The following is a 21,873-nucleotide window of genomic DNA, read 5'->3' as shown; positions in this document are numbered from 1 at the left end:
ACACGAGGTTAAAGTTGAACTCGGTGTGATGGAGGCGCTCCAGCCACCCGTCGTCATGACAACAAATGTACTTTGACTTGCGGAAGTGACATTTCTTATCCTTGAGAGTCACCGTAATGTAATATTGCGCATAAGAAAATAAAATTACAAAAAAACACCTCAGCGCAATCGTATTAAATCGACTTTTACAGTAGCTGAATATCGGCTCCAAATATGACTTCTCAGGCTCATCATCAGTGGGCCGGAGAATGAAGAGAACTTGGAGCAAATAATTCGGCGGATGGGTCAATACACGGTGGAGCTCGTCACCCGCCGCCGCCGAGGGCCGAGACCCCGACTCGGGGCTGTGGTGCCCTTGAGCAAAATAGCCCGAAAGGCACCCCAAAGTGCGGAAGTTGCCCCCTCCTGGAAAGTTCACAAACCTCCACCAAAGCTTTCATGAGCGGGACAACGTTGACACGTCGCTCCGGTTGATTTTCAGATTTCATGCAAAATGTTTGCAGTTTCTCGCAGAGCCTTCAACATCCGACAAAGTCGAAGCGGATTCAACCCAAATTGTTTGCTGGGAGTGACGGGTTGCCTTTCCAGCCCCCCTTTAGGAATTCTAGTAAAACCAGATTGTTTTTGATCTGGTCAGGGACTAGATTTTTGGATTGAATGATAAATGTACAATTCATTGTTTTATATGTAATTCTGTATTTTAGGTAATTGAAGCCCTTTCGCACATGAAGTGTACGTTATTTGGAAACTTGGTGCTGTCCTGTCCCTTCATTTCCCCACCGTGATGCTAGCCCCCCCCCCCCCCCCCCCAGCGTTGCTAGCCAAGCGTCGCTCACGGTCGACCGTAAACTTTTGAACCTTTGCATCATTCGCGCGCGTGAGAGGAGTTTAACAACATTTATTGATGTTCTTGATCAAAACTAAAACATTGAAACGTTTACATCAATGATCACAATTCATATACAAAAAGTGTATCAAAATTTTTTGCGTCCAACAACAAAACATTTCAGCCATTCGACATATCATACGCACCGTGAATCCCATTTGCGTGCGCGCGCCGTTTCTTCCCTTTAGCGTCAACAAAAGCAAACAAGTTTTGTTGTGCGTCCAACATGAAGTCAAATAAGATTACAACTCACACAATCACAAGAAACGTTCCGTTGCTTGGACAAAAACAAAAAACCCATCTACTGAGTTGCAATGTTTGCCCCCCCCCCCCCCCGACCCCATCCAATGTCGAGAGTTCCAATTTAACATCACATCAATACGCTGTGGGCGACTCGCGTCTTTTGCAACCTTTTCCCAATGAAACAACTTCGATGAAGAATGTCGGTCACGCGAGGTTAACGTTTGAAAAGGTTAAGACGGGCGCACGCGTGAGCATTTGTCAAATCTTACGAGACAAGCTCAGGCAAATGAGAACCGCCATCAAGTCCAAATCCAGCACAAGACAAACAACATCTGCGCAATGAGTCGCCTCCTTCGGACGAAAAAAGCGCTCGCAAACATTCATTTCAAGATGGCGTCCTCGGCGTATTTTACGCTTTGCTGGATTTTGTCGAAGACGGCGAAGGTGATATTCTTCCTCTCTCGGGTCGGGTTCCTCCCGCTGCAGAAAAACAAAACAAAAAAGAAAACCCGGAAACTTTGTGCGGGCCGGGCGGGGGAGGGGTCGGATTCAGTGCGTGGTTTTCCCAAGCCGAGTCAGCCCAAGTGCAGTCGGCTTTATTGGCCTTTCCTTCTTGACACAACAAGAAAGCTTACAGAGTCACAAACATATTTGGTAAGTCACCAAATTGCTTCATGATACAAAGAACATTATCGAAAAGCCACTTTTTTTTTTTTTTTTTCAGTTTTATGAGAGAAATTCACAAACGTCAACCAAGTGGATCATGTGCCCATCAAGCCAAACGTTTCTATACATTTCATTTTTTTTTGTTTCACTGTCTGAAGTCAAATCAGACTAAACCTCTCGTCGATGGCCAAAATGATTTCATTTTGGCAAATGCCACACAATCAAGAGAGACAATTTCATATTTTCTTGGAGAATGAACGAGCTCGTGGCTTTGGAAGGTCCTGATAGGTTAACTGACAACATTCTGCATCCTTGTTTGAAACCACGAGATAAGCAAAAGAAAGAAAGAATCCGTGGAGCGCCACAAATCTGGCTCATCCTTGGGTGAAATTTCCAGATGCTTGAAGGGGCCACGTTCGTGTGTTCATACAAAAAAAATTGGAATAAACGTCAAGGGAACGTCCAGCCGTCAAGCATCACGAAGAGAGAACGTTACACGGAGATGTGAAAGCAACGTCTCGAGAAGCTCAAACTTGGGCGCAAACGGGTCTTTCCAAATGGGAGGTGACCCGAAGCGTACCGCCAAAATGCTTCAACGTGTGCCCTGAGGATGACAAAGTCAATGGAGTGGCCCTGACGCCAATTTGTGGGCACATCTGAAGAGGCGAGTCACAAGCCTGACTCAGTCCCAGCAGTCCGGTCAGGAGGAATGGGGCCAGGATTCCGGCAGAGTACCGTCAGAACCTTTGACCCGAGTCGCGCACTTCAAACCAAATGCGACTCCGTACTGAGGAAGTGTCTTTTGTCTTCAAAGAGGCTCGTATCAAGTTCTCTCTCTCATCGTTGCGGCATTTAACGAAACGTGACGTGAAACACGAGACCTTTAGTCAGAAAAAAAATGAAATGTTTTTTGCACATTGAATGTAAACATCTGGTTTCATAACAGTATCAACACACCCAAAAAAAAAAAAAAAAAAATGCAGGTAAAAAGCAACATTTAGCTTGATTTTATTTAACTACAGTACTGAATTGAAAAAAAAAAAAAAAAAAGAAATGTGGGTTCCCATGTTTTTTTGTTTTTTTTTTTGATGACGACACTTCCAGGATTGTCAGTGAGAAACGGCGTCATCGCTTAATTGAGGAAATTGTCTCATTGTCACGTCACATCCGCGTGAGATCACGAACGTGCTTACGCCCTCACGTGGACAATATAAGTACTGCACCTCTTTTCACATATAGGCCTTAAAATCCATATGCAATATTTATACATACAACAGAATAAATAATTGTCAAAAAGTTTGTTCTCCAAACATCCGTCGACGGCTCAAAATGTGACTGAGGTAACAAAAGCGGCGTGCGAGGCGGAACGCCAGGAAGTCACGGGAAACATTTGCCAGTGGAACACAAAGCGGGAAAAACAACAACAATCCTGAGAGACCGGCGGAACGCCCGGAATGTCCAGCTCCTCGGCGACCTGTCCCAGACCCTTCCGTAATCGTCGTCGCTCGCGTGACCGACGCGACGCATTTGCGGAAAAGCAGAAACAAGCGGGAAATGCTCCTCCGTCACTTCCTGTCCAGGAAGCTTTGCTGCCATCCACGATCATCAAGTTTTGCCATCGGCGTGGTCCAGCAAACCCACTGAATTGGACATTTTGAAGACTTTTTTTTTATTTTTTTTTTTTTTTTTGGGGGGGGGGGGATGAGCGAATCATTCCAAATGCGGTGACTACAACTGACAGAGCAAATGAAAATGAAAAATTGTTTTGCAACACTGATCACGATTAACATCACATCTGCACTCATGTCAGCGAAACCGTCCATGAAATGAATGATAAGAAAGATGATTAAGACTTTTGTGTGTGGCTCGATAGAACATTTTGGCTTTGAAATCTCAAATGTTGAATTTTCACAGGGAAACTTGTACCAGAAGTGACAAAATCTGCTGAAGCAAGCACACTTTGGCTCTTTGGAAAACAAAGAGCCGCAAGTTGTTTGTTCGTTCCATTGCCGACATCAAAAGAGAACGAGCGGGCGTTCACCTTTCGGATGACTTGAAATCAATCCAGATAAAAATCAATCAATGTATCCGGTCTTGGGTTAGCGTCGAGTGAGCTGGCGTTCCTTTGATAAAATGGAGACGCTTCTTCAACCAAAAAAAAAAAAAAAATCAACCATTAGATGAAAAGATACAACGTTTACGGTCAACTTCAACTGGGAGTGTAAAAGAAACAGCTTGACGCGTAAAAATGGATGCCTGCGGCCCACCCACCCGAATTTTGAAGACGACGACGCGTCGTCGAATAAGGCCTGCCCTCCTTCTTTTCAATCAGTTGCGATTCCAATTGTTGTGCTCGTTTGTCCAGCAATGGAGTTTTGTAAAATTGCGATTGATGATGGATGGAGCAAAAGTATTTTTCTTTCCTTTTTGCCATATTTGACTCTCCTCACAAAGAAGCGGCGTACCGTTAAGCGGCGTCGGTCTCCTGGGGGGGGCTCACGAACGGTGCTGGGCTCGCGAGCGGCCGCGGAGGCGCCTCGCCGAGGAGAAGCGGCGGCCGCAGCGCGAACACCGTCGCGGCGACACGTCCTCGTCGCCGCGAGTCGGGCCACGAGCTTTGAGCGGCGGCGCCCGACCGAACCCGCGGCCGCAATCCTCGCACTCGGACCGGACCTTGCGTCTCTTGGCCTGCGCGCGCACACACAGGAAGTCAAACGCCAGCAAGTGCCCCGTTTGTCAGATTTGCATTTCGGGCTTCATCGCGAGTATGAAAAACTTTCAAAGCTTCGCCGAGAAATTTGGGGCTTTTTTTTTTGTCAAGAATCCTGCCGAATTTTTTCGACCGGCTGAGGAACGCGCCCGCGATAACGTCGCGTTTGAGTGCCAGACGTTCTCATCCGACTTTTGGCCGCTCAGTCGACGGCGGCGACCGTTTGAAAGCAGAAGAAAGACGGACTTGCGGGAGCTCCAAATTGAGATTGACCGATGATGGGTGTCTTTCCATCCGTTTTCAAGGTCAACGCAAACGTTGTACTTTCAATCGAGCCGTCTTTGAAACGTTCCAACAGAACGACGGCGAGCCGCCGAATTTCTCTCGACGCGGCTCACGCAAACGCGCATTTTCCGTCGGAGCCCGAAATTCGACCAGGAAAAATCTGGCAGTGGTTTTGAGCTCGAAACGGCAAACGTACGAAAAAGAACAGACAGACAAGCGCGACCGCGTCTCGCACGGTGCCAAAGCGCGTCGGTACCTTCTTGCCCGGCCCGTCCTCTTCTTCCTCCTCGCCCTCGCCCTCCTCGTCCTCCCGCGGCTTCTCGTGGGCGGCGCCCGCGTGGTCGTCCGGCAGCTGGGAGGCGGTCAGCAGGCGCTGCAGCATGGAGGCGGACGAGCCGGCGCCCCCGCTTCCTGTTGGGATGCGATGGCCGCAAAACAAGCAGACAAAACCCCGTCGGAACATCGTCAGACCCCAACAGGGGGTTTTGTCCTGTTTTCCAACGACGACGTAACGCGTTCAAGGATTCAACGGCGTCGCCAAATTCATTGCGGTTCCTTCTGCTGTGGTATAAAACCGGAAATCGGGACACGGACGAAGCTACTCTAAAATTCAAAATCAAGGAGAAACAATGTACGTCGTCCGTCGATGCGTTGCGCCGCCGTTTGTGTTCAAATGTCCGTCGCTTCAACCGTACGTGGATGCTTTTCGTTAGCCCGTCTGTGGCCTTCTGCGTCATTCGTTAGCATTACGATCGGCAGCCTTTCCTGAAGAGAGTGGTTTTCAAATGGGGGGTGGGGGGTGGCGCGAGCATGAACAACTTTGTTACTGAGCAAAGCCAGCAGACGGGGCAAATAGTTTTTTTCGAAAAAAGGGTTTGGGAACCCGACGTTCGACAGACACCAGTTGCGATTGTCTTTCTTTCTTTCTTTCTTTCTTTTGGGTTTCGCTTGCCGTCAGCTGGGAGTGGGGAAAAAAAAACAAAAACAAAAACCGATCCAATCAAAGCCTGTTTTTGCAGCAATGGGCTCACTGGCCGCCGTACGCCGGCAACGCGCGGCGCTCGTACCTCGACTCTTCCGGGCCCGCACGCGGTTCTGCTTCGATTCTCCCGTTTAGCGTCCCCCGAATATCGACGTTTGCGGTTGTTGAAAGATTGCATCAAGGCTCACCTGAGGGGTTCAGCGGAGACGCGGGCGGCGGCCCGGCATCTCGGTCGGGCGAGAGGACGTCCATGTCCTCCAGAGGCGTCCAGCGGGGCTCCGGCGGCGGGGGCGACCCCAGGCTCAGCGCGGGCGCCTCGCTTTCCCCGCCCCCTCCGGGCGACCCTTTGACCTCCCAGACGTCCGCGCACCACTGGTGTCCGGACGCCGCCGCGTCCTCCTCGTCGGCGACGGCCCCCGTTCCGTCCTCGCCCGCCTCGTCCCGCGCCTCGCGTCGAGCGGCGACCCGCCGGCGGTCCAGTCGGGCCTGCAGCCGCTGCCTCTCGCACTCCTTCTGGGTGATCTCCAGCAGGAGGTCGTCGAAGGACGCTTCCACCATCTTCTTGAGCTGGCACAGAGCCGAGTGCAGGACCCGCTCCACGGCGCACTTCAGCTGCTCTGAGGGCCGCGCGGCACAAAAACACACAACAAAGATTTGACAACCTCGGGGGTGCCATTCAGCCAATAGGAGACGCGCGAGCGCCGGACGACTTTACGTGGGGACTTTTATCTTTCTCGCTTCAATATTTCTTATTTCAGACCCACGACCCACGGGGGGGTTGGGATCAGAGTCGAGGAAAACTATTGGACAAATGATAATAATAAATAATCTGTCTTTGTTCATCGATTTCCGACGGCATACAGCAACATTTTCAACAGTAAAACTGCTCTGATCACATGTTTACACAAAACGACGAACCACCAACACGCATTTTGGGGGGGTTTTTTGTGCCCATTTTCGTTTTTATAATCCAGTCGCCACGGCAGCGAGTCGTATTTGAGCTAACAAAAACGGGATGCGGTGTTGTGGAATCCAAGCTTTTGTTACAGGAGTGAGATTGCAATCTTGAAAAAGCAAAATTGGGACTTGGTCGCGAGAAGAGTCCGCAACAAAACACGGAGTACAACAAGCAAATGGCGGTGTGCGTTGCGGCCAAACAGCAGCTGCTGAAAGCCCAAATCGGTTCGGTTCGGTTCGGACAAGTGACACGGAGCGACCTGACCTGACCTGAGCCCATAGTCCCCTCCACCCCCCCACCAAGGGGGGGGGGGGGGGGAGAGGCTTCTGACCTTTGCCACGTCGCCGCCACCCGCTACGCGCGTCGGCCTCCGCCATCTTGGGGCAGGCTTCCCCCCCCCCCGGTCCGCGAGCCTCCTCGTTACGTAAGGGGGCGCCGACCGCCGCGTTGTGTAACCGCCGCTCGCCTACCCACGACTCGGCCCCTCTGCTCCAGGCGGCGGCCGTCGGTGGGCGCGCGGGGCTGCTGGCTCGGCCGCTCGGGTTTGGTCCCGGCCGCGTCGTCCGGGCTGTCGTCGCCGCGAGCCCGGCGGGTCTCGCACGCCTGCAGGCGCAGGCGCAGCCGCCGGTTCTCCCGCTCGTGGACGGCGGCCTCCAGGAGCAGCGCGTTGAGGCTGGAGCCGACCGTCGAGCTGATCTCCTGGACGGCCAGCTGGACCACCTGCTCCAGGACCGACTCGAGCTGGCCCTGGAAGAACGGAATGTACACGGCTCCGTTCATGCTAGCGGCTCATGTCACGCCCCCAGCCGCCCGAAGTCGGCTGGGGGGCTTCGCTGGCACTGCTGCGGCGGCCGCCTGGAAGCCGTCGTCGTCGGTCGCCCGTCGTCCTCTGGCGGGTCTCTCCGCCTCTACAGTAATGACGCGAGTGGAAGCGCGCCGCCCCGCTTCCACTTCCACTTCCCGCCCACGCCGTCGGACGCCATTTTGGCGCCGGCTGAGCTGCAAGCACGACGCGGAGCCCTCCCGACGCGCCCGAATGTCTCCGCGGCGGGCGTCGCGAGGCCGGCCGACGCCGCACCCGCCCGGATTTGATCATTTTTCTTTCCTGGGCCCGCGAAATGCGCCACGCGCAAAAGCCCGCCCCCTTGCGCTTCCACCACGTGCTTTACGGTAACTGTGGAAGGTCGCCATCATGGCGTCACGAGCCAGACTTTGGGATGGATGGATTGATTGACTGATTTAGATTTTGGGGGATGAGGTGCGATCTTCACATCCCGCCAACGTTTCAAAGTGGGAGAACTTGCAAAATCAAACACTTTCCTCACTGTATGAACATTGTAAACATTTGCCGATATGAATACATGGTTTTGATTCCTTTTGCTAGTCAGACCATTGAAAAGTGCTTTTTTTTTTTTTTGGCGTCCGGGTTTTGTTTGTGTCGGAGCTCAAGCGGACGCGCGAAACTTACACGGACGACGACGACCTCCAAAAAGGTCCCGGTGTCGCATCTTCCTTCAAACGGCCGCAAACGGAGAACATCAGCGCTCGCACGCATAAGTCAACGCACCCTGGCGAAACTTTATTTTTTTTATTGTGAGGTTTTCTTGAATTTATTTTAAATCCTGTCACAAATACGTTCAATGTGGCTCGTGTTTTCTTTGACGTGTAAACTTCAAACTACGTTTTGCCCTTTTGACCTTATCCTCGCATGCCGACACGCACGAGGCTGACCCCGGACCGGTCGCGCGCCGAAACAAAACCAGTCGTGGACGTGGAGCGGATGTGAACCCGCAACCTCACGAAGTCCACCGTTCCCCTGGTGTTTTTCCAAAGAAGTCGCAAAGTACCCAAACCCGACGAGCCCATCCGTTCGATGATCGGTACCCCGCTGGCGCTGGGATTGGCTCCGGCACTCCCGCGACTCTGGTGAGGATAAGCAGCCAAGAAAATGGATGTAAATATACCAATATTTCCTATGCTTTAACGAACGGTGTCCATGTCCAACTGAAAACTGATTCGATAGCGAGCAACAGGAAAGTAGAAATGTGACACACCGACTGGAGGTGTTTTCATGCTCTTCCAAATACTTTTGGTGAACTTCTTTGCAAATAAAAGTGTTCGCTCCTCCATTTTTTGGGGGTCTTTCAGTGTGTGCGTGAGTGGACACAGCTGACACGCGAAAAAAAAATCTCCCGTCGCTGCCGCGTGGGGGTGCTGTCCCTGGCTTTTGGACGCATGCGCACTCAGCCGCCTCCCCTCCGCATCCGTCGCCCCTCCCCCCTTTTCTGCAGCATCAGTACCACTTTCTCTCTCTCGTTCTCTCTCACCCCCCCCCACTCCTCAACGACCCGACCCCCCCCCCGCCGCCGCCGCCGCCCCTCCCCCACTCGCTCGCTCGCTCGCTCGCTCGTTCGTCCCGCTGCTGCGTTGCGGGCCACACTGTGACCGCACCGACGAGGAAGAGGACCGACGGGGGGGCAGCTGCGTCGCGAAGCACAAGAGGGGGCCGCGAGAAGAGGAGGAAAGCCAAAGAAAAAGAAGACGAAGAAGAAGAAGACGCGCCTCTCTTCCTCTCTCTGCGGTGGAAAAGCGACGACAGCGCGCGCGCACGTGAGACAGAGAGCGCGTCCCCCACCCCCCCCGCCCCCCACCCCAAGCCCCCTCCGGACCAGCCGCGTACTCTTCCTCTTTTCCAGCCGCGTACGTGCTCGTCGAGCAGCCATGAAGGATCGCACGGCGGAACTGCGGAGTGTAAGCTCACGTTCTGCCTCTTGCTCTTCCTCTCCATCTTCCTCGGCCTCCGCGCGTGCGCGTGCATGCGAAGACGCGCTGTCACGTGATTGATCGCCTCCCCCCTTCGCGTGCGCGCGTCGGAACGTGACATTTGGACGTTTGTGCGCGCGGGCTTCGACGCAGAGGCCTCGTGCGCGCGCCCGCGACCGACACACCGAGCACGAGGCCGCCGGGCCCGTCGTACGTGCGCGGGCGCGCGCGCGGGATGACCCGCTGCAGGAGAAGGGAATGCAGACTTTCTTTTTTTTGGGGGGGGGGGGGGGAAGCCACATCAGGGGGTCCGGGCGGCCCCCCCGGGGGAGGTCTGCCCCTTCCTCCAGCCGGCCTCACCCATTCTGGGGACCGCCACGCGCACGCAAGCTTCCTTCTTGCCACCACTGAACAGCAGATGCTTCCTGCGGGAGGGGGGCTGGGGGGGGGGGACACACACACACACACATACTGCAGCCCCTCTAAACTATCTATCTATCTATCTATCTATCTATCTATCTATCTATCTATCTATCTATCTATCTATATCTATCTATCTATCTATCTATCTATCTATCTATCTATCTATCTATCTATCCGTCCGGCCAGGGTGGCACTCGCTTTTGGGAAGGCGCCACGTGAGCGGGCGAAGCGCTTCCCGAGCGTCCCACCGACACGCAAACCTCAATCGTGTTCAAAGACAAGCAAACGGACTTTTTGTAAGGACTAACGCGGCCGCCCTCACCAAAACAGACCCTTTGGCTTAAGATTGCATTTGCGGAATAAGAATAAAAAGCAGGATAGCGGTCTGAGGGTGTGGCCGTTTTAGGCAACATCACCCTCTGCCGGGCAAATTAAGGTCACAACAAGCGACGCCGCGACCGAACCCGAGAAACGGTTCGGCGGACCCCCTGGGTCCGCTTCCGAGTTCGCTCACGTGGCGAAGGCCATTAACGGCGGCGGCGAGACAAACGTCGCCATCGCGCTCGAAGCTCGCCGACGTAACGGCGAAGCAAGTCGGGGTGCGAACGATCGCAGACTACGTTGATGTGGGCCGGCCAAGTACTCGTCTCAACGTATTCGTGTACTCGTCAAGGTTGGCGATGGCCACCCCGGCAGTCGGCGCCACGTGATGATTGTTGACGTTCGTCTTCAACGCGTAACCGAAAGTTTACCCGTTGACGTCCGTGCGCAGTTTCACCCTCAAGTCGGTCCGCCTCGGTCATATCTCAAATCGACATTTCCCATTGAAGTGAAGGGTCACGCGGTGGATCCGTTCCAGCCCAGACAAAACATCAACGTTCATGTTTTGCAGAAATCTTGCACTGAACAAAGCGCTTGCGTAGAGTGGAGAATTCTCACTGCATAACTTGAAAATGAAAAAAAAAGAGAGTAAGCACTGAATGAGGTTATTAAACAATAAGTGGCGTTTCCCCGCCCCCTAAAAAAATAGGTCAATTTCATCAAAATGAATAATGCAAGCATCCATGATTACGTCCGTAATTCTTGGAGTTTCTCGTCTTTGTTTGTCAACGATGATGTTTTAGCAATATGTTCTTAAGACTTGTGGGCGCGTGCTAAGGAGAAGCCGATGATGCGAGCGCGGCGTGAGGACGTGAGCCTTCAAGTCAGATAAATCAAATACATTTATGGTGCCTTTTTTTTGGGGGGGGGGGGGAGGTAAGATCACTTTGAGCAGAAGAAAGGAGGAGCTCTCCAAAAAAGATTCCCAGCGTACTCGCTTCAAGCTGATTCCTCGTCGCTCGCAGCCAAAATTGACTTGACGCAAAAAAAAAAAAAAAAAAAAAACTTCGCAAAGGTCCAACTGGCATCATGCAAAACGTGCACAAAGGCTAACGGACGTTCGGGCCAAAATGATTTTTCACGAGTTACCGTGTCAAAGTCCCGAAAGAGCAAGTGGGGAACTTTTGATGGATCAAAACAAAAACGCTGCTGGAACGCAGGAAAAATTCATCCGCTCATTTTCCAACTCCCAAATGGCTTCAACGGACTCGAGGACTGAAACGATGCATCGAATATTCCCAAAGAATTCAGTGGACATTTGAGGAACTCTATCGCTTCGTGATTATAGAGTAGGGAATGATGAGCGACACAGATGGGCGAACGGAAGGCTGCCACACAGCGAGGGAGGAAATACCGGAATATAATAACGCAATAATGTGCTTGAGCGCAACATGACCTTTGACCTTGGGAGGCCAGGCGCGAGCGGGGAAAACAAGGTCACGGCCGCGTGACTCGGCGGGGGTTACCGTGGTAACGGGTCTGCCACCGACGGACAAATTTCCAATCTTCGACATCCTCCGGCGTGTGTGTGTGTGTGTGTGTGCGCATAAACTGTTCGCAGGTGTGTACATTTTGGCAAAGACGCCGTGAGCATTTTGAGGTCACAATTCCATCTCTCCATGAGGACCGGATTGCCTGACCGGGGCTCAGAGGTCAAGGGTCATAGGTCAGCCATTCCAAGTGGATGTTTTTCAAGATGGCGGCGCACGGACACGACAAACTCGACACACAGGAAGAAGAAAAAAACAAATTCGACAAGTGTGTTGATGTTTTGTGAAGAGGAGCAGACATTTTGTGGCAGTGCGATCCCCCCCCCCCCCCCATGAACGCAGCTGACTCCATCCTGGCCTTCAGCTCATCCCCCTCCCCCACTCGCTCGGCATCGTAGATTACACAAGATCATATTTCTTTGCGCTGCTTCATGCGTGTGCGTTTAAAGTGAGGGCGGACGTGCACACAGGAAGTTGACAGAGTTACCATGGTAACGGCCCCAGACGCTTCCATTGTGACAGGTATTCGGGACCTCGGCGTGCGCGCTTATCAGCCGAGCCAGACTCGTTGGCCGCGTTTGCCGCCGGGGGTCGGGGCTCGCCGGACGACTTGGGTTTTCTCTCCCGCGATTGGTCAAAGATTGCGGAGGGGGCGGGCGCAGATTGCGTGACCTTGATTCGGGCCGGGCGGGCGACGCGCGTCGGCTAACGTCGTGTGACGTTGTGTTTGTGCTGCAGGCTAAAGACAGCGATGATGACGAGGAGGTGGTGCAGGTGGATCGAGACCACTTCATGGATGAGTTCTTCGAGCAGGTAGCGCACCGCACCATTTGGGACCGTTTGGGGAATCAACTCGAATCGACTCGGCACGGAGCGCACCGCACAATTTGTGATCGTTTGGGGAACTCAACTCGAATCGACTCGGCACGTGGCGGATCACATCAACACGTACTGCACCGCACCATTTGGGACCGTTTGGGGAATCAACTCCAATCGACTCGGCACGTACCCCACCGCACCATTTGTGGATCGTTTGGGGAACTCAACTCGAATCGACTCGACACGTAGCGCACCGCACCATTTGTGGCTATTTGGGGAATCAAGTCGAATTGACTCGGCACGTGGCGCACCGCATCAACTCGAATCGACTCGACATGTAGCGCACCGCACCATTTGGGACCGTTTGGGGAATCAAGTCGAATTGACTCGGCACGTGGCGCACCGCATCAACTCGAATCGACTCGACACGTAGCGCACCGCACCATTTGGGACCGTTTGGGGAATCAAGTCGAATTGACTCGGCACGTGGCGCACCGCATCAACTCGAATCGACTCGACACGTAGCGCACCGCACCATTTGGGACCGTTTGGGGTATCAACTCCAATCGACTCGACACGTACCCCACCGCACCATTTGTGGATCGTTTGGGGAACTCAATTTCAATCGACTCGGCACGTGGCGCAACGCACCATTTGTGGCCATTTGGGGAATCAACTCGAATCGACTCGGCACGTGGCGCACCGCATCAACTCGAATCGACTCGACATGTAGCGCACCGCACCATTTGGGACCGTTTGGGGTATCAAGTCGAATTGACTCGGCACGTGGCGCACCGCATCAACTCGAATCGACTCGACACGTAGCGCACCGCACCATTTGGGACCGTTTGGGGTATCAAGTCGAATTGACTCGGCACGTGGCGCACCGCATCAACTTGAATCGACTCGACACGTAGCGCACCGCACCATTTGGGACCGTTTGGGGTATCAAGTCGAATTGACTCGGCACGTGGCGCACCGCATCAACTCGAATCGACTCGACACGTAGCGCACCGCACCATTTGGGACCGTTTGGGGTATCAAGTCGAATTGACTCGGCACGTGGCGCACCGCATCAACTCGAATCGACTCGACACGTAGCGCACCGCACCATTTGGGACCGTTTGGGGAATCAAGTCGAATTGACTCGGCACGTGGCGCACCGCATCAACTCGAATCGACTCGACACGTAGCGCACCGCACCATTTGGGACCGTTTGGGGTATCAACTCCAATCGACTCGACACGTACCCCACCGCACCATTTGTGGATCGTTTGGGGAACTCAATTTCAATCGACTCGGCACGGAGCGCACCGCACAATTTGTGATCGTTTGGGGAATCAACTCGAATCGACTCGGCACGTGGCGGATCACATCAACACGTACTGCACCGCACCATTTGCGACCGTTTGGGGTATCAACTCCAATCGACTTGACGCGTAGCGCACCACATCAACTCGAATCGGGTCGACACGTGGCGCACCGCACCATTTGTGGCGATTTGGGGAATCAACTCCAATCGACCCGTCACACACGTGCAGAAATACCCTCGCACATTTTGGTGGACGACGGCCGCCGCGCACGCCAACATACCAAGCAGCGAGTTCTTGTTTGCCGAGATAGCGTGTGGGCGTTGGCAGGTGGAGGAGATCCGCAGCTGCATTGAGAAGTTGTCCGAGGACGTGGAGCAGGTGAAGAAGCAGCACAGCGCCATCTTGGCCGCGCCCAATCCTGACGAAAGTAAGCTAACGCTGATCTTCATTAGCCCGGCGGCGTCTCGGCCTGCTCGTCCGGACCTCGTTCACCACGTGGCGGACTTTAGCTAGCGGTCAAGTCCGTAAAATGTCCACCGAAAATCCAGCAGCAGCGATTGGGGGGGTTGGGAATGATATCCCAACGCACTTGCTGTGTTCGGAATCTTTCAACCAATCCGGACTTTGCAATGGCTAAAAAGGGATTTTTTTCCTTTTTTTTTTTTTTTTTTTTCCTTTTAAGAACCACACTTGAGGTGTACTTGACTTTGAACTACAATCCCAAAATATTGACTCGGGAGCGGCCTTTTGCACGAATCAGTGACTGAAAAGCCAACTCAAATAGTGATTCGGCAGTATTTGATTCATCGTTTCTGACCGAAAATCGTCAATTGATTTCAAAATGGGCCGACGATTGGGAAGGCGCTCGCTGCTTTTGCGAAAATCGGGAATCACCACGACGGGATTTTGACGGTCCGCTCCGTCAAAATGGACAGCGAAGGATTCAGAAGACGGTCCGGATGATTCGAGAGCCCATGCTCCCGAATCACTGCGATGCAATTTTTGTATAGTGGAGCCATTTGGGGGAGTTTCACGCCCCCTGAAAAAAGTCTGAAACCAGAAATGATGAAAAAAAAAAAAAAAAAACCCTCCAAATAATGCATAGTTATTGAAGATAAACAATCTAAAGGGCTACAAAAGGTACTCTCGCGGATCAAAAGGAATCGCTAAACGGAAAATGATTCATTGAATAATCCACACAAAAACGTTGACTGCCATAACAATTGCACTAAGAAACTGGATTTCTTATCGTTTTTTTTTTTGAAACCATCCAAATTCTTGACAAAGATGCGTATCAACTGTGTTTTCGGGATCGGTTACCCCAGAAATAAAAGCAAAACATAAACGTAAATTGGTTGAAGGACTCCACAGGCATTCTTCTATCGTGCACGCCGGCGTCGTTTGCGCGAGGTCGCCGAGGTCAACTTGGCCGTGCGCACGCGATGGCTGACGATTGTTTTGTTTTGTTTTTTCTCCCACAATTCCTTGTTTCTCAAACTCTTCCTTGCTTCCCGTCAGCCTCGTTTTTCGTTTGCACGTTGCATGCCGACCTCGTCGCCGGTCGCCCGCGTCCAGCCGGCGCAGCCCACGTGAGTCCGTCCGGCTAGCGTGACCGCTGACCCCGTTTCAACGAGTTTTGCTTGTCGGAAAGGCGCCCGCGAGCTAGCGTGTTGCTAATGCTGCGCGGGAAGCTGAGCGCGCTGTCGTGTGACTCGCAGAAACCAAACAGGAGTTGGAGGACCTGACGGCCGACATCAAGAAGACGGCCAATAAAGTTCGCTCCAAATTAAAAGGTGAGGTGCGGCCGGGAAGCGCCGCGCGGTGTGACTTTTGGCAGTAAAAGCGGCGTCTCCTGCCCGCAGCCATCGAGCAGAGCATCGAGCAGGAAGAAGGTCTCAACAGATCCTCGGCGGACCTCAGGATCCGCAAGACTCAGGTGAGGTTCGCCTTCTCAGTTCCCCGACGGTCCGTTTGTTGGAATTGTTGGCCGTGTGGTCCCGCAGCACTCCACGCTGTCCCGCAAGTTTGTGGAGGTGATGACCGAGTACAACACCACGCAGTCCAAATACCGAGACCGCTGCAAAGACCGCATCCAGAGGCAGCTGGAGATCAGTAAGGGCCGGGCCGGGCCGCGCGCGCGCCGCGCGAAGCGCCCTCGCGCCGGTGTATGCTAACCCTGCGCGTCTGTGTGCGCGTTTAGCCGGACGGACCACCACCAACGAGGAGCTGGAGGACATGTTGGAGAGTGGCAAGCTGGCCATCTTCACCGATGATGTAAGCACCGCACCTGAGCTGGCCAGCACGGCGGGTGCGCTGACACGTCACGTGAACACGGCCTCTGTCACGTGAGCAGCTTTTCACTTGAAGGGGCCACTTGGCGTTGTCAATCTTAGCAGCCGTCAAAGCCCGAGCCGCACCCGCCGGCGACATCGCACGCCCGTCAGCCGATCCAGCTCCGACGTCACCGCCGACTCCTTTCCAAACTGACCGCTTAACTTTGTTCCCGGCCAGATCAAGATGGATTCCCAGATGACCAAACAGGCCCTGAACGAGATCGAGACCCGGCACACCGAGATCATCAAGTTGGAGAACAGCATCCGAGAGCTCCACGACATGTTCGTGGACATGGCCATGCTGGTGGAGAGTCAGGTAGGCGCCGAGACTCGGACCGCGCGGGGCCAGTCCTCGCTCACCCGAGCCCCGACCGTTTTCAGGGCGAGATGATCGACAGAATCGAGTACAACGTGGAGCACTCCGTGGACTACGTGGAGCGGGCCGTGTCCGACACCAAGAAGGCCGTCAAGTACCAGAGCCAAGCTCGCAAGGTGAACCCAAATCGCAACCGCGGCGAGAGCTACAGCTAAGACCAGCTGGAACGTACAATCCATCCATCCGTCCGTCCGTCCGTCCGTCCGTTCGTTCGTTCGTCCTTCCGCTCCACGGGTGCGGCGAGACTTTGGTCGGGAGTGGTGGGAGGCCACCAGTAGACAGACAAACAATTCAGTGGACCTACCGTTGATGTTTTTGGAACGCGGGAGGCGAGCGGAGTGCCCAGAGAAAAGCCACGTCGGCGCCTCCGGGGAGAACATGCAAACCGTTTGACGCAGGCGGATGCGCTGACCTTCATCTGGAATCCTAACCCCGCTCGCGGTCGAAACAATCCCACCGTGACCGAAGCCCAATCACAACTCGCCCTCGAAAGAGAACTCCAACCGGGACTAAAGACAAGTAGAAGACCTTTGAAAATCAACTACCGACCGACCACCCACCCAGCGAGCTAGCAAGTTAGCATCCAGTGGCTGCGGAAAGTCTTCAGAGCCCTTTCCATTTTGGATTCTGTTATGTTGGAACCATTTGCTCAGTTTCTTTTTTTTGTTTGTTTAACCGCGTACACGCAGCACCCCTATCGACGGAAAACAAAATGAATTGAAGGATGCAAAAAAATGAGTTCTGCAAAAGGCTGCGCCATACTTTCTGCAGCCACTGGTTATTACAAATAGGCGAATGCGCCGGATGAGGATTCGGCCGCAGGAGCAGCGGTGGAGTTGAAGCCCCCGTTGGCGGCAGTTCCTTTTGGGTTTGTGTTCCGAACTCTGATGGAGAGACTCTCCCGTCGTAGTTGAAGTGTCGAGGGGCCCGTTTTTGGTGATCTCGGGACTCTGATTTTTACAGCGGATTTGCTTCTGTTGGCTTCTTTAAGTGGGGAACTCTCGCCGGTGTTGGTTCGGAGCAGAGTGGCAAGAAATCCGCACCTCCAAATCTGAAGCCGTGGTCCGTCGTTGCACAAGGGTCAAGTGGCCTCTCCGGGTTGTCCGAGCGGAGAGCTTTGGGGTACTCGGGGTCTCGTTGGCGAGTCAGGGAAGAGAAAAATCAGGAAAGAGCCACAGCGACGCAGACTCTGAGTCTGACACGGTAAGAAAGGAGTCTCAATTGGACTGTGGAGCTCCGTCCCTACCCTCGACCTTATGGTCACGAGACCCAAAGAACAAGACCCCCGGACGCAAAATCACTTTCCTCCGTCGGGTGTCGGGTTTTCCCTCCGAGATGGCGTCGCTCCTCCGCATCGAGAGGCATCTGGTTTAGGAGGCTCCCGGACGGCTCCCCGGTGAGGTGACCCGCCGGGGAGCGATCCGTCTCCCCCCCCCCCCCCCTTTCTTTTGACTTTGGAACCTTCAAGGTGACCCCAGATGAGTGGAGGAAATTGGATGGATGGATGGATGGATGATTAGTTCGTCAGAGTTAGGATTTGGGCCACGTAACTGAAAGCGCGACAACCACAAAGTAACCCCGACGAGTCCCGCGGATATTTCCAATGTCTGTTATGTCGACTGACTACGTCGCGGCGCCGATATACCCAGACCGGGATCCGTATCCTACGGGGTCCATTTCCACCGGCTCGTGATCTGATTCCAAGTGTTGTTGTTCCACGTGTCTCATCCCTCAGAAAAAGATCATGATCATCATCTGCTGCGTGATCCTGGGCGTCGTGCTGGCGTCTACCATCGGCGGGACTTTGGGCTTCTGAGCTTCCGAGACGCCCGTCGCCGTGACGACTGCCTACGGCAGCCCGACGGGAGCCGGAGAGAAAAAAAAAGCCCAAAAACTTGAATCACAAATGCAAGAAGATAACCAATCAGCAAACGGGACACACTCTGGGTGGGCCGAGGTCCCAAATTCCCACCAAAAGCAACACCCTCAAATGCACCACGCTGTCCGTGTAACGCGCGTAAACCAGCTCGCACGCCGCTCGCACGCCGCTCACCTTTTGCTTTGCTTCTTTCTTCTTTGGAGCGTCGCTTTCATTACCCCCCACCCCACCCCCGGGACGGCGTCGATGGGCGTCACCCGGCGGGGAACGTCCGGCGGACTTAGTCTGCTGTCTTGCCCCCCCCACGGCAAACACACTTAACGGCTGTGTTCCGAATCCCCGTCTCTTCGCTATATAGCACCCTCTAGTGTGCGTTGGCCACTTTGTCGCAGCGTGTCCCGAGCACATAGTCGCAGTTCAGCGCTCGCAGTTTCTTTCCGCCATCTGGTGGCACGTCGGTGAATTAAGTTGAGCTTTCGACAACAGTCGTCGTCCCCTGCCGCCATCTTCTGACTTCTGTAGGCAATACAGTAAACAAAGTTATGTTCAATAATGCAAGACCAGTCGAGCAATTTCACTTGTGTCAAATGTTCCAATGAAGGACTTTGCTCAATATCGATGACGTGACGTCCCACCGGGGAACGAACGGCGCCCGAGCGAGCTTCCAAAATTATTGACGGAATGATATAGTCCACGATCCTTCAATTGAGATTTGGAACGCTGGTCTTCATTCATCTGGAGAAATGCAGAAATTTGTAGTGTGGACCGTCTCGGATTCCCAACACAGCCAACGTCCCCCAAAAATTGGTTATCGATGTCAGTCAGTCAACACTTTTCACAAAATCTGGTAGTCATCCGGGGAGGCAGGTTTCCATGGCAACACACCGAGGGGAGGGGGGGGGCGGCGGCGGAGTCAGGGGCAGTCAATCTATGCAGTCTAGATCAAAGCGCGACAAGCCCCGCCCCCTGACCGCAGCCCGGCTCGCCTTAAGTCGTTCGGCATCCGCTCGTTGCTTTTCCGTGACTGGTTTCTGTCGCTTCCCGATGATGTCACTTCCCGTCAACGTCGTCGCCGCTTCCTGGCCGAGCGCGCTAGCTTTAGCTTGGCCAATCTTACATCTTGCAGGCAGTTGAGGAAAGAAATCTTTGGTGTCCTCCAGCAATTCGCAACGTTTGTGGCCTTGTTTTTTGTTTCTTTTCTTTTCTTGACTCAGTCCAAGCTCCGTTCGACAGACAGATGCGACTTCTGCACGCTGGAAAGGTGTTGTGATGGTAAAAGTGCCATTAGCGTTGTTAGCGTAGCCTTTACTCGTTCATTCATTTCCCAAGCCACTTATCCTCACGAGGGCCGCAGCAACGCCGGAGCCTGTCCGACGGGCAGGAGGCGGGGTACACCCTGAACCGGTCGCCAGCCAATCGCAGGGCACACGGAGACACTCGCAATCACGCCGACGGGACAACAAACGCGTGTTTTTGGGATGTGGGAGGAAAGCGGACTGCCTAGAGAAAACCCGCGCAGACCACACGGACGGAGGCCGGGACTCGAACCCCGGTCCTCCGAACCGCGAGGCCAAGCGCTCCGACCAGTTGTGCCGTCGGCAAACACCAAATCGTTGCGCTTAAGCGATGCTGAGGCCCGCCTGACTGCTGCTGCTAGCAAAGCGCTACAAACAGCGCTCAGCCTTCAAGCAATAACGTCGGCCGGCGAGCGCGTCAGCGTCGGACGCTAACAGGAAGTGAGAGCCGGCGGCTTTTTCTTCAATGACGTCGCGTCGTGTTGTACTTAGCTCTGTGACCTTGTGGCAAAGGAAACGAAACAAAGCGCTCGTAGCGTCTAAAACCAACTTGGGTGCGCACCAAAGTCTCGTCGCCTTGAAAGCGTACGCTGACGCTACCGTCGGCCAATCGCGTCACTCCTTTTCCACGGCTGTCGCTCAAGTCAGACACGCGAGAATGCGGAATCTCTTTTCCAGTGACGACATCTTACAGTAGCGATTTTTTTTTGTTCAAAATGTTCAGCGAGACTAGACAAGACAACGCCATCTTATTTTCAAGATCTTATCGGCAATTAATACGAGTTCCATTGGGAGGTTGACAAGATGGCTGCCGCCCCCCCCCCCACAACAAAAGTACTGGAAGGTCTTTTCACGTCAGTAACAATTTGCGTTGTTGCAGTATTTTAGGACCGGGACGCGCTCGGCTCGTTCCCGACGAGTTCTGTAGTGAATGAGCGAAGGATTCCGAACACAAGCTTGATGTTGGGAGTGTTGGGAAAACAACACCCCCCCCCACCCTAAATTCAAAAAGTCACAAATAATTTAGCATGCAAAAGCGCTGCGGAGTTTTGCATGACGACGTTTTCGTATCCTGACCTGCCGCCACGTTGTGCACTTTACGGCTCATCGGCCGTCAGCCGGATTCTTTCCAAGATCTCCCGTGGTGCCCCCCCCCCCCCCCCACACACACATTGCGGCGAAGCAACAGGAAGCACAACGACGACCGCGCTTGCTCCCCCCCCCCGTAAACAAAGAAAAAGGTGCAAGCGAGCGCTCCAAAGACCGGGCCGCCGTCAGCCGTCAGCATGCCGACAATTTCCGACGGCGACGGCGGCGTCCTCGTGTTTGTGGTCCCGACGACGCATTCTGTCTTCCTGAACGCATCCCCCAAAGCAAAACTCCTCACCGTGACACGATGTTCGCCACTGACCCGACCCGACGCTCCGCCCGCATCTTTGTGCTCTGACCCCCCCCCCCGAGTCAGTATTCATTTGTATTAGTGGGAGGAGTCAGAAGAATGACTTTGTTTGTTGTTGTCGTTGTTGTTGTTCTGATTGCAATGGAGATGAGAATGTGTAATTATTGTAAATAACCACAAAAGATGACCTGCATGTTTATCTAGAAAACTCCTGACAAAGTTGACGGCGTCTCGGTCCTCTTTAGCCGCCAGGCCGCCACCTTGGCGTCCCGGGGGGGCCGCTTCCGTTCGGGTCCCCGAGCGCCCAAAGCGCTTCCGCCATTTTGGGCGAGCGTCCCGCGAAAGACGGACCGCGACGCGGTCGGGCCGATCCGGCCCCCCCGCAGGCAGGCCGACGTGGACAAAGTGCAATATTATTTCGGTGGCGCCGAAGCTCGGGACTTAAGAGGACAAAGCGCAGCGCGTCGGCGCCGCTCGTTCAACTTTGGCGGGAAATGCAACTCGTGCGTTTCTTTTAGCGTGTTTGTGTGCGTGTAGTGTAACGTGAACGCCATCCGCCCCTCCCTCGGAAACCACGAAAGAGCCCCCCCCCCCGATTGGAAACAGCTCCCCGACCCCCCCCCCCTCCCCACCTCGTGCTGCTGTTGGCTGTTTTGTTTTTGTTGGTGTGAC

At 53.9% G+C, this 21,873-nt stretch overlaps 2 protein-coding genes across 9 annotated transcripts; one reads left to right on the top strand and one right to left on the bottom strand.

The window, feature by feature from the left end:
* Positions 1–883: 883 nt before the first annotated feature.
* On the bottom strand, positions 884–8,807 carry si:dkeyp-113d7.10 (uncharacterized). Of its 7 annotated transcripts, none has more exons than XM_061846399.1 (5): positions 7,201–8,805; positions 5,961–6,389; positions 5,047–5,201; positions 4,261–4,483; positions 1,474–1,609 (listed from the first exon to the last, which is right to left on the bottom strand). In XM_061846399.1, the coding sequence occupies exons 1-4, from the start codon at positions 7,508–7,510 to the stop codon at positions 4,292–4,294; spliced, it is 1,086 nt and encodes a 361-aa protein (XP_061702383.1). In that variant the 5' UTR covers positions 7,511–8,805; the 3' UTR covers positions 1,474–1,609; positions 4,261–4,291. The 7 variants fall into 7 exon arrangements, with proteins under 7 accessions (XP_061702378.1, XP_061702383.1, XP_061702384.1 ...); XM_061846397.1 differs by lacking the exon at positions 1,474–1,609 and adding an exon at positions 2,610–3,940; XM_061846398.1 differs by lacking the exon at positions 1,474–1,609 and adding an exon at positions 2,610–2,676 and having other exon boundaries at positions 7,201–8,804.
* A 626-nt stretch (positions 8,808–9,433) lies between these two features.
* On the top strand, positions 9,434–20,955 carry stx1b (syntaxin 1B). 2 transcript variants are annotated; one of them, XM_061845521.1, is made up of 10 exons: positions 9,434–9,481; positions 12,526–12,600; positions 14,247–14,346; positions 15,638–15,712; positions 15,782–15,855; positions 15,923–16,031; positions 16,120–16,193; positions 16,431–16,568; positions 16,634–16,744; positions 18,364–20,955. In XM_061845521.1, the coding sequence occupies exons 1-10, from the start codon at positions 9,452–9,454 to the stop codon at positions 18,442–18,444; spliced, it is 867 nt and encodes a 288-aa protein (XP_061701505.1). In that variant the 5' UTR covers positions 9,434–9,451; the 3' UTR covers positions 18,445–20,955. The 2 variants fall into 2 exon arrangements, with proteins under 2 accessions (XP_061701505.1, XP_061701506.1); XM_061845522.1 differs by lacking the exon at positions 18,364–20,955 and having other exon boundaries at positions 16,431–16,567; positions 16,679–16,963.
* Positions 20,956–21,873: the final 918 nt, after the last annotated feature.

The sequence above is a fragment of the Syngnathoides biaculeatus genome, chromosome 16 (assembly GCF_019802595.1).
Source record: "Syngnathoides biaculeatus isolate LvHL_M chromosome 16, ASM1980259v1, whole genome shotgun sequence".
Lineage (NCBI taxonomy): Eukaryota > Metazoa > Chordata > Actinopteri > Syngnathiformes > Syngnathidae > Syngnathoides > Syngnathoides biaculeatus.
This window is presented reverse-complemented; position numbering and strand designations above follow the sequence as displayed.